A 10126-nucleotide genomic window follows, 5' to 3' on the forward strand; every position below is an offset into this window, starting at 1 on the left:
ATATATATATAAGTTCTTTCTAATGTTCAGGTGGAATCTTTTAGGTTCGGATAATTTTTGGTAAGGTGGAACCCTTCCAACTTTCCCCTGTTTAACCTTCACTGCAGATTGCGGACCACTTGGAGCACTTATGTGCAGCACTGCGTCTGATCCTAAACTCCTTCAGAGGCGGCCCCAGAAACTCACTACATCCTCTTTTTATCTTCTAGGCTCTTTCCTGTCAAACTTCCTCCGTTGGAAAAAGAAGATGAAGACGTCGCCAAAGAAAGGCGGAGGATCACCAGTGGAGCCCCAAGAGGGGATATCTTGGTGCTGCAAGATCTCACCAAGGTGAGGAGGCTGGGGCTGATGACAGGCATGGGAGAGATGGGCTTAGGGTGGATTTTAGGTTGGAGACCCACCTGAAACGGCACAGGTCCATCTTGGGCATCCTTGTCTTATTTTTCCAATGGAGGCAGTTTGACAGGAAAGCGTCTAGAACAGTGGTTCCCAACCTGTGGGTAAGGACCCCTTTGGGGGTCGAACGATCCTTTCACAGGGGTCACCTAAGACCATTGGAAAACACATATTTGCATGTAGTGATGAAAAATAATTGGGGGGTCACCACAATATGAAGAACTGTATTAAAGGGTCGCGGCATTAGGAAGGTTGGGAACCACTGGTCTAGAAGGTAAAAAAGGATGTCGTGAGTTCCTGGAGGAGTTTAGGATCAGATGCAGTTCTACGCATAAGTGCTCCAGGTGGTCCGCAATCTGTGGCCAAGCTTAAAACAGGGAAAAGTTGAAAGGGTCCCACCTTAACAAAAATGATCCTACCTAAGAGATTCCACCTGAACGTTACATATATATACATTCCTCAAAACGTTTATGCTGTGCCAGCCTGCAGGCTGTATTGTGTCTGCATCTCAGTGCCCGCTAATGGTCTCTCTGCCAGTGCCATGGCAAAATGCAAACTAAGTAGTTAAGTCTCGGGGCCAATGATCAGGGAGGGATCTCAATGCTCTCCCTCTTTTTCAAGATAGATTTGCAAATGAATAATAATAATAGTAATAATGAGTTTTATTTTTATCCCGCCTCTGCCAAAGGATCGAGGTGGGTACCAACAGTGAAAATATATAAAGTACATAATTGCAAACACAAATAAAATTAAATACTCCCCTAATTCCCCTTTCTTAAAATTAAACTACATCATTAAAACAACCACGTTGTAAAATACAATTAAGATCACTTGAAATAGTAATAATTGAGCGAGACTTCTTGGGGAGTTGTAGGGCAATCCATATCAATGGGAGTGGAGTGGTCAGTTAGGAAAGGCCTGCCGGAAGAGATCCGTCTTGACGGCCTTTTTGCAGCCGTCAAGGTTGGTGATACGTCGGATCTTTGCCAGCAGGCCTTTCCATAATTTAGGATCACTTGTTCTACAGGTTTACCGGAGGAGTAAGAAGCCGGCTGTGGACCGTCTGTGCCTAGGAATCCCTGCTGGAGAGGTGAGAGACGTGGTTTGGTGGAGAAGCTTTGCTGGATCAACCAGTTGTGGATCACTCACTGACCTGGGCTAGATCTGGGTTCTAGATCACTCACCAGCCTGTGCTGGAATTGGATCTATTGCGGGTATGGCTCATTCACTGATCTGAGCTGGAATGGGATCCACTGGATTGTACAGCACTCCCCAGCCTGTGATTGGAACTGTGTTTGTCTTCATGGCTGTTAGAAAGAATATGAGAACGAAAAAGGGCAGAAGATTAATTTTTTAACAGACAGAGTCTGTGACATACTGTATTATAGTACAGCGGTTTGAGCATTGGGCTATGACTCTGGAGACCAGGGATCAAATCCCCATTTGGCCATGGAAATCTAATCCCCCTCTGAACAAATCTGCCCAAGAAAACCCTATGATAGGTTCGCCTTGTTCTTGTTGCTGTTGTGTTCCTTCAAGTCATTTCTGACTTACGGCAATCTAAGGTGAACCTATGGCAAAACCCTGACGTCCAGGTCTAGAATTCAAATGGATGCTCTTTCTTTCTTTCTTTCTTTCTTTCTTTCACTGTCTGTAACACTTTTTTAAAAACCCTGTGCTCAGTGTTTTGGCCTCCTTGGCGTGAATGGGGCTGGGAAGACGTCGACGTTCAAAATGTTGACTGGAGACTCGGAGGTGACTTCGGGCAAAGCCTTCCTGAAAGGTTACAGGTCAGTATTCAAGGTTTGGGGCAGGAACCCACCCTATAAGCTTCAGGAGGAACCCATAGGGCCTTGGTGGGACATTTGCTTGGCATGCAAAGAGGTTTCTTCTTTAATCTTTCGTTCCGTCAACATTGAAAAACCAGCTCAATAGCAAAAGTGAAAAGGAAGTGACTACCCTTAGCTTCCACAGTTTTCCACTCTTGGTCTAGAGTCCTCACATTGGTGGCAGAAGGGTCTTCTGCCTATCCCAGCTCTGCCACCAAATGTGTGAACTTAATCTTAGCCCCATCTTCTACCAATGTGAGGACCTCTTCCTCTCCCGCTGCTGTGGCCACCAACTATAGGGATCTCCTAGATGCTCTCATGGTTCCTATCTGTGATTTTATCCATCTTCTATTCCCACTGGATACTACCACCCTTTATTAACTGTTGCCCACCACACAGACACACCATGTGTGAATTCAACTTTACAATATGTAGCGTTTCAGAGGCAAAGGTTTATAATACAAACGTAATGGTTTATGAAACAGAATTTGACCATAATGTCACAGATTAATTATTCAATGCATCTAAGTCACCTCTCACTCTTATGCTCATCTTCTATCTAACTCTGACCCTGACTCTAACTCGCGTCTACCTCTAACTAATTCTCTTCTATCTCTAACCCCAAATAACTCTCCCCTATCTCTAAACCGCCTCTAACCTAAACTCTCTCCCCTGCCTTAACCCTAACTAACTCTCCTCTACCTCTAGCCCTCAACTCTCCCCTACCTTTCATTAACTTCTATACTTCTACTCTAACTAACTCTCCCGTCTCTAACCCTAACTAACTCTCCCCTACTTAGCCCAACCTCTCCCCTACCTTCATTAACTCTTCCCTACTTCTAACCCTAACTAACTCTCCCCTGCCCCTAACCTAACTAACCCTCCCCTACTTCTAACCCTAACTCTCCACTACCTCTAACCCTACACTACACTCTCCACTACCTCTAGCCCTAACTCTCCCCTACGTCTCATTATTTCCCCTACTTCTAACCCTAACTAACTCTCCCTACCCTTCATTAACTCTTCCCTACTTCTAACTCTAAACTAACTCTCCCCTGCCTGTAACCCTAACTCTCCACTACCTCTAACCCTAACTAACTCTCCCCTGCCTCTAACCCTAACTAACTCTGCCCTACCTTTCATTAACTCTTTCCTACTTCTAACCCTAAACTCTCCCCTGCCCCTAACCCTAACTAACCCTTCCCTACTTCTAACCCTAATTCTCCACTACCTCTAACCATAACTAACTCTCCCCTACCTCTAGCCCTAACTCTCCCCTACCTCTCATTAATTCTCCCCTACTTCTAACCCTAACACGCCCCTGCCTCTAACCCTAACTAACATGCCCCTACCTCTAACCCTTACTAACTCTCCTAACCACTCAAACTCCTAAACCTCATTCATTAATTCATCATTGACCGACTACTCACTCGTCCTTGACCATATATATTCAAATTTGCTCAGACATCCCACCAATCGCCACTCGCCTCCAACTTCATCTGCTCCAGACAGATCTTTTACCGTATAACATTTACTACACTGTGCATACATAACCAAATTGCCTTAATATATTTAGTAAACTAAGGACATTTGCTCCTGAACAATCCAGAACATCACAGTAGCCTCCCGGGGAGAGTGGCTGTTTTTAGTTTCCCTTTTGTTTGGAACTTTCTGTGCTGCCTTTCATTCCAAAAAATCCCAAATCTTGTTAGGAAATTGCAATATTAAACCTCACAAAAAGTCCCGAAGTGTTTCATTAAAATCGCTATGGGTGGCTGTTGTTTTCTGTTGCTGTGGTTAGAACTCAACCAATGGATTTAGATTCCAAATAAAGAGATTCCACCTAAATATTAGGAAGAATGTCTCGACTATAAGAACAGACTGCTTCAGAGGGTGGCGGATACTCCTCCTTTGGAGGACTTTAAACAGAGGTTTCAGGGGTGCTTTCATTGTGTATTCCTTCATGGAAGGGGGTTTCTTTACAAAGGTCCTTCTTTTCCCCACATATCCGCAGTGTACTCAAAGACCTGCAGATGGTCCACCAAAACATGGGCTATTGCCCCCAGTTTGATGCCATCAACGATCTCTTGACGGGCCGCGAGCACTTGGCGTTCTACTGTCGCCTGCGCGGGGTCCCAGAGAATGAAATCCCTGGGGTAAGAGCACCTGCTTTTGTAGGGTAAAGCCAAGGGAGGACTATACCTCTTGATGTCACCTGCACCAGTTCAGGAGTGGGCACTCGGTGCTCGCTCAGAGGCACTCCTGTTGTCTTGAAGTAAAACTTTACGGGTCGTAACAATCCCATAGCTAGTAACATCCCTCTTTCTCTCCATCTCCCCAGGTGGTGAAATGGGGGTTGTCAACTCTTGGCTTAGTGCAGTACGCGGACAGACCGGCCGGTCGGTACAGCGGGGGCAACAAGCGCAAGTTGTCCACAGCCATCGCACTTATCGGAGCCCCGCCAATTATCTTCCTGGTCAGTGATGCTGGGGAGCCAAGCATTGGCCTTGGCTTGCTGGCTGCTCAGAAAAGAAGCTATTTGTGGGCATGAATTTGGTCCATCTCTGCCCATTCTTAACTCTCACAAAGAGAAGGGAGAAAGAAACACCAGGCATATCCAAGCTGATTGAAAAGACCAGAAAGTCCCTGTTTTCCAGTTTTTATTTTGGCAATCTTTATAGGCTGAATCTCCCTTTTCCAGAATTCCATTAATCCAGAATATTCCAAAACTCAAAACTTTATTGATGGCTGAGATAGTGACACCTTTGTTTTCTGGTGGTTCATTGTAGACAAGCTGTGTTTCATGCACAAAATTGTTTAAAAATATTGTATGAACTGTAAGGTTTATACCTTAGATATACCCTATAGGCATGAGCCTACACACACATACATATGTGAGTGTGAGTGTGTGTGTGTGTGTGTGTATATATATATGTGTGTGTGTGTGTATATAATTGCTTGCAAATTAGCTTACTTGCTGTTCACCGCTATGATCTCTGGAATAGCAGTATATAAATAAAATTAATTATTAAATTAATTATTATACATATATACATATATACACACATATATGTATATAAACATATATATACACACACACACATATATACACACATATATGTGTGCATGTGTGTATATATGTATAGGTTTATGCCTATGCGGTGTATATAAACCATACATACATTTTCATGTTTAGGTTTGGATCTTGTCTCCCAAGATATCTTATTATGTACATATATGCCAATACATGTATTCCAAAATAATCCCAAACAACTCTGGTCCCAAGCATTTCGGATAAGGGAGACTCAACCTTTACATGTTTTGTGTATTCCAGAATATCTTTTAACTGTGAGTTTCTTTGCCTCCAGGATGAGCCAACGACGGGGATGGATCCGCGGGCCAAACGTTTCTTGTGGAACTGCATCCTTGGTGTGATCAAGGATGGCAGATCTGTCGTACTCACATCCCACAGGTAAGTGGAGAACTTACATCGGAGAGGGGCACCATAAGTTGAAGTAAGCTGGAAGAAACATTATAGGAACAAATTTGGGGGAAGCCATTGGTCTGATATTTTGGTCAACCAGTTTCACATCCGGCTGAGAGTTGTGTGTGACGCATGCAAAAATCCAACATGCGCACACTTTTGCCAAAGATTTGCTCCATACATGCTTAAACATTTCTGCCAGCCCATATGGCAATGAATATCTAGGCAGAAATTCCACTGGTGCAGATGCCTCACTTACTTTCTCAGGCTCCAACTGATGGATCTGAAAAGTAATGGGGAGGGTGAAAGGAGGTAACCGATTCCCCTCTTTCTTTTTCACTAGCATGGAAGAGTGCGAGGCACTATGCACCAGGATGGCCATTATGGTGAACGGACGTTTCCAATGTCTGGGCAGTGTACAACATTTGAAGAACAAGTAAGTCTCCTAGACTTGAGGAGATGGGTGAGCATGGATGAGGATGCTTACCCACCATTAGCTTAGGGAGCTCTCTACAAGAAAATAGTGGTCTTGGCTGTCACTTCAGAATCAAATTTCTCAGGGCTTCTTGCCCTGAGGAACCTTGAAATAATTTTCAGGTGTTAGGGAACCCCACTGTAAAAATTATTGTATTTATATAATAAATAATCCATATATTAAGTGCAGTAAATATAATGTAAAATAAAATAAAGGTTTCTGTGGTGGCTAGTCTTTTTCTGGTCCAGAAAGATCTTTTTTGTTTGTTTGTTTGTTCTCTTGTGATTTTTCTCTTTCCAAAATGAATCCATTTCATCTTTTTTGTGGGTTTTTCGGGCTATGTGGCCATGCTCTGGAAGAGTTTATTCCTGATGTTTCACCAGCATCTGTGGCTGGCATCTTCACAGAATGGTATTCACATGGCCCAAAAAAAACCACAAAAAACTAGGGATGCCGGCCATGAAAGCCTTTGACTTCACAATCCATTTCATCTGTTTGCTTTGTCTAGGTTTGGAGACGGATACACCATTATCCTCCGGATCTCTGGGACCAACCCAGACACTGGTCCCGTGGAGAAATTCATCCAGGACTCCTTCCCTGGCATTGTACTTAAGGAGAAACACTACTGCACTCTCCAATATCAGCTGCCCTCTTGCAATTGCTCCCTGGCCAAGATCTTTGGCACCCTCTCAGCCCACCGGAGTGACTACCACATTGAAGACTACTCTGTCTCACAAACCACCCTTGACCAGGTGAGGACAGAGGCTGAGCAGGGGCAAAAACATAGCCGAAAGGACTACCGTGCCCCCCCCCTCCAGAGGACCATGGAAGGGGGGCAGACATTGGACCCAAGAGGCCCTTGGAGACCACAAAAATGATCCTGAGAAAACTTGTGGATCACAGGCCACACTTTGCCCATTTCCCCATCCCTATTTCCTTTTTGTATTATTATTAAAACTAAAAATTGAATCATAAAATCATAGAGTTGGAAAAGGCCACAATGGCCATCCAATCCAACCCATAGCCGGGCAGAAATAAAGGTTTTTATGTTTTTAACTATTGCATGTTTAATGCAATTTTATACAGTTTTAGCGAGATGATTTTTACAGTCGCCCCTTGGAACTCGTGGGGGATCTGTTCCTGACTGCCCCGCCAGCTCCAAAACTCACTCATATTCAAGCCCCATAGGCTTGAATGAGGCGTGTGCATGCGGGGGGGGGGGCACCATGAGTGTGCAACTCATTGGGATTAATGGCAGTCGCCCCTCCGCAGATTTTCAAGTCCATGGATTTCAAGTCTGTGGACTTGAAGGGGTGACTGCAATTGTTTTTAAAAACTTTGTTGTAAAGTTTTAAACCAATTTTTTCAGCGACCCTCTGTGAGTCCCTTTCCGAGAGAAAGGCAGCATTTAATGGAAATAAAGAAAGAAAAGAAAGATGATTGATGAGAACACTAAAATCTCTTCTATGGCTCTTCTCTTCTTATATATAGGTGTTTGTCCACTTTGCCAAAGAACAAAGTGATGAGAATACCCCCGGAGACCTATCCGCCACAACACACCCGGAAGTCACCACCAGACCTTGGAGGAAAATCCTGGGATTCTTGGAGGATAAAAACGTGCAAGAAACCAGGGTCTGAGATGGTGGGTCAACACCAGAACTGTGTGCTGGGTAGAGAGATAAAACAAGAGTCACCTCACCCATGAAACATGGAGAGAGATCAACCCAACCACTCTGAAAGTTGAATGCTGGTCAACACAGCTGGAACTCCTTTCCTTGTGCCTGCTGAAGCTACCTTCCCAAAGGAACGGGTGTAAGGATGGGGGACTCTTGAGCATCTCCTAGAGGGTTCTCAGACCTCTCTGAGAGAGGTTTCAGGTGCACAGAATTCTCTTTGTCACCAGAAACTAGGAAGAACCTTTCCTTGCCTGCATCTGTATATTTCAAACTGTCTCCTTGCTTTGGTTTATGCTGGCCGGGGCAAGGCTATAGCTCCCCAAAAAGAGAGAAGGCTAGCCTTTCTGAATCTGGTGGGGAGGAGAAATGGTGTGTTGGACTCCAACTCCCATAGTAGGTGGCAATGGGAGTTGGAGTCAGCACAACACAGCATTGATTGTGTTGAGGAAGGTTGGATAAAAGAATGTCAGGGCTTTGACTAAAATGACCCCCCTATGGCTGTATTGGTGGGCATAAAAACCCAACAAAGGCCTACGCATAGACATGTTTTTGATGTCTTGTCCATCAACCAATAGAATGATATCCTTGTAGGGGTGGGCAACTGCGGAAGACTACATGGGTACATTAGGAAACCTCACTTGTCCCCTGCAAAAATATGCACCTACACCCCTGTTGTTCTTATTATATTTATATCCTACCTTTCTCTCAAAATTGTGTGTCTGGAGGACCACAAACATGACCCCATGGGCCATATACATGACTCCAGGCGCTATATACAGCCTGTGGCCCATATTTTGCCCCTCTGTGTCTTATAACTGCAGGAATTGCACCAATTATTTTCAATCTCAGGTAGGAAAAAAGAACCAGATGCTTGAGCTCCTCCGTCCTCATGTTCTTTATGATGATGCACTGATCTTACGGAGGGCCAACATGGCGTAGTGGATTGAGCATTGGACTCTGGAGACGGGGTTCGAATCCCCACTCGGCGATGGAAACCCATGGGGTGACCTTGGTCAAGTCCCACTCTCTCAGCCTGAGAGGGAAGGCCAAAGCGAACCCCTCTGAACAAAGCTCACCAAAAGTAATCCATGATAGGTTTGCCGTAAGTCGGAAATGACTTGAAGACACACAGCCACCACCAATGTATGCACACTCCTAAAATGCCGAAGCTGTAAGATGCACCTTGAATCTCCAGCGCTTCTGCCTTGCATACTAGCCAGCTGCTTTTTCTCTTGCAAAGATTTGAGGCTGCCGATGGGGCGATGCCCACAGATTTTCTACTGCGATTTAAAAGATGAATGTGTAAAATGCTTCTGCTTGGTTCTCAGCCAGCTCTGCAAGAAATAACCCTGTGACTGAGGATGCTTTCAGGCTGAGGCTTGTTTGCAAGCCCAGGATGCGGTCCATTTCATCAAGGAGCTTAAGGTCCACACAGTGACCATGGACTGGGACTCTGGGAGACCAGGGTTGGAAGCCTCACTTGGCCATGGAAGCCCACTGAGTGACCCCTGGGCAAGTCACACACTCTCAGCCTCAGAGGAAGGCCATGGCAAGCCTCCTCTGGATATATACTGGCCAAGAAAACTTTGTGATAAGGTCAATTAGAAATGATCTCCATGTTGAGCTCTAAGAAGGAAAAAAGAGGGGGCGGGATGTTCAGCTATTTTGGAGCCGGCTTTGCCCTGTGCCATCGTCTTCCCCTCTCTGCACTGTCTTTGCAGCAGGTTTGCATTTAAAAATGGGGGGGGGGGGGTTAAAAAGGAAATTGTGTAAGTTATGAATGTATACACTACGCACTTTTCAGAAAGAAAAAATGACAGGTTATAAAAGTAGGAGGGAAGGGAGGCGATAATCTATTCCGAGTGGGAGAAACAAAGAACCTGTAAGAGATGCAATGTAACTGTTCTGCCTTTCTTCTTCTTTCTGTCTTTCTGACTTCCTATCCATCTTTCTTTGTTCTTTTCTGTTCCTCCCTTTTTCCCTGTCTGTCTCTCTCCCTTCCTTTCTCCCTCCCTCCCTTTCTTTTTTCTTTCCTTCCTCTTCCTCTTTCCCTTCCTTTTTGTTCCTCTGTCTATTTCTCCCTCCCTCCCTCTTTCTTTTTCCTTTCCTTCCCCTCCTTCTATCTTTCTTTCCTTTGTTCCTCTTTCTTTTCCTTCCTTCCTCTCTCTATTTCTCTTTTCTGTCTCCCTTCCTTCCTCCCTTCCCTCCATCCCTTTTCTTTCTTTCTTTCTTTCTTTCTTTCTTTCTTTCTTTCTTTCTTTCTTTC

At 44.7% G+C, this 10126-nt stretch overlaps 1 protein-coding gene across 1 annotated transcript in view; it reads left to right on the plus strand.

The window, feature by feature from the left end:
* LOC121937012 (phospholipid-transporting ATPase ABCA1-like) overlaps positions 1-9841 on the plus strand; it is a 41876-nt gene extending 32035 nt beyond the window's left edge. The window contains exons 45-52 of the mRNA XM_042479794.1: positions 1424-1486; positions 2080-2186; positions 4240-4381; positions 4567-4701; positions 5594-5697; positions 6053-6145; positions 6693-6936; positions 7676-9841. Of these exons, the coding sequence (XP_042335728.1) occupies positions 1424-1486; positions 2080-2186; positions 4240-4381; positions 4567-4701; positions 5594-5697; positions 6053-6145; positions 6693-6936; positions 7676-7822 (1035 nt within the window). The 3' untranslated portion in view covers positions 7823-9841. The remainder of the gene's footprint in view (positions 1-1423; positions 1487-2079; positions 2187-4239; positions 4382-4566; positions 4702-5593; positions 5698-6052; positions 6146-6692; positions 6937-7675) is intronic.
* Positions 9842-10126: the final 285 nt, after the last annotated feature.

This window comes from Sceloporus undulatus, chromosome 7 (assembly GCF_019175285.1).
Source record: "Sceloporus undulatus isolate JIND9_A2432 ecotype Alabama chromosome 7, SceUnd_v1.1, whole genome shotgun sequence".
NCBI classification, from domain to species: Eukaryota; Metazoa; Chordata; class Lepidosauria; order Squamata; family Phrynosomatidae; genus Sceloporus; species Sceloporus undulatus.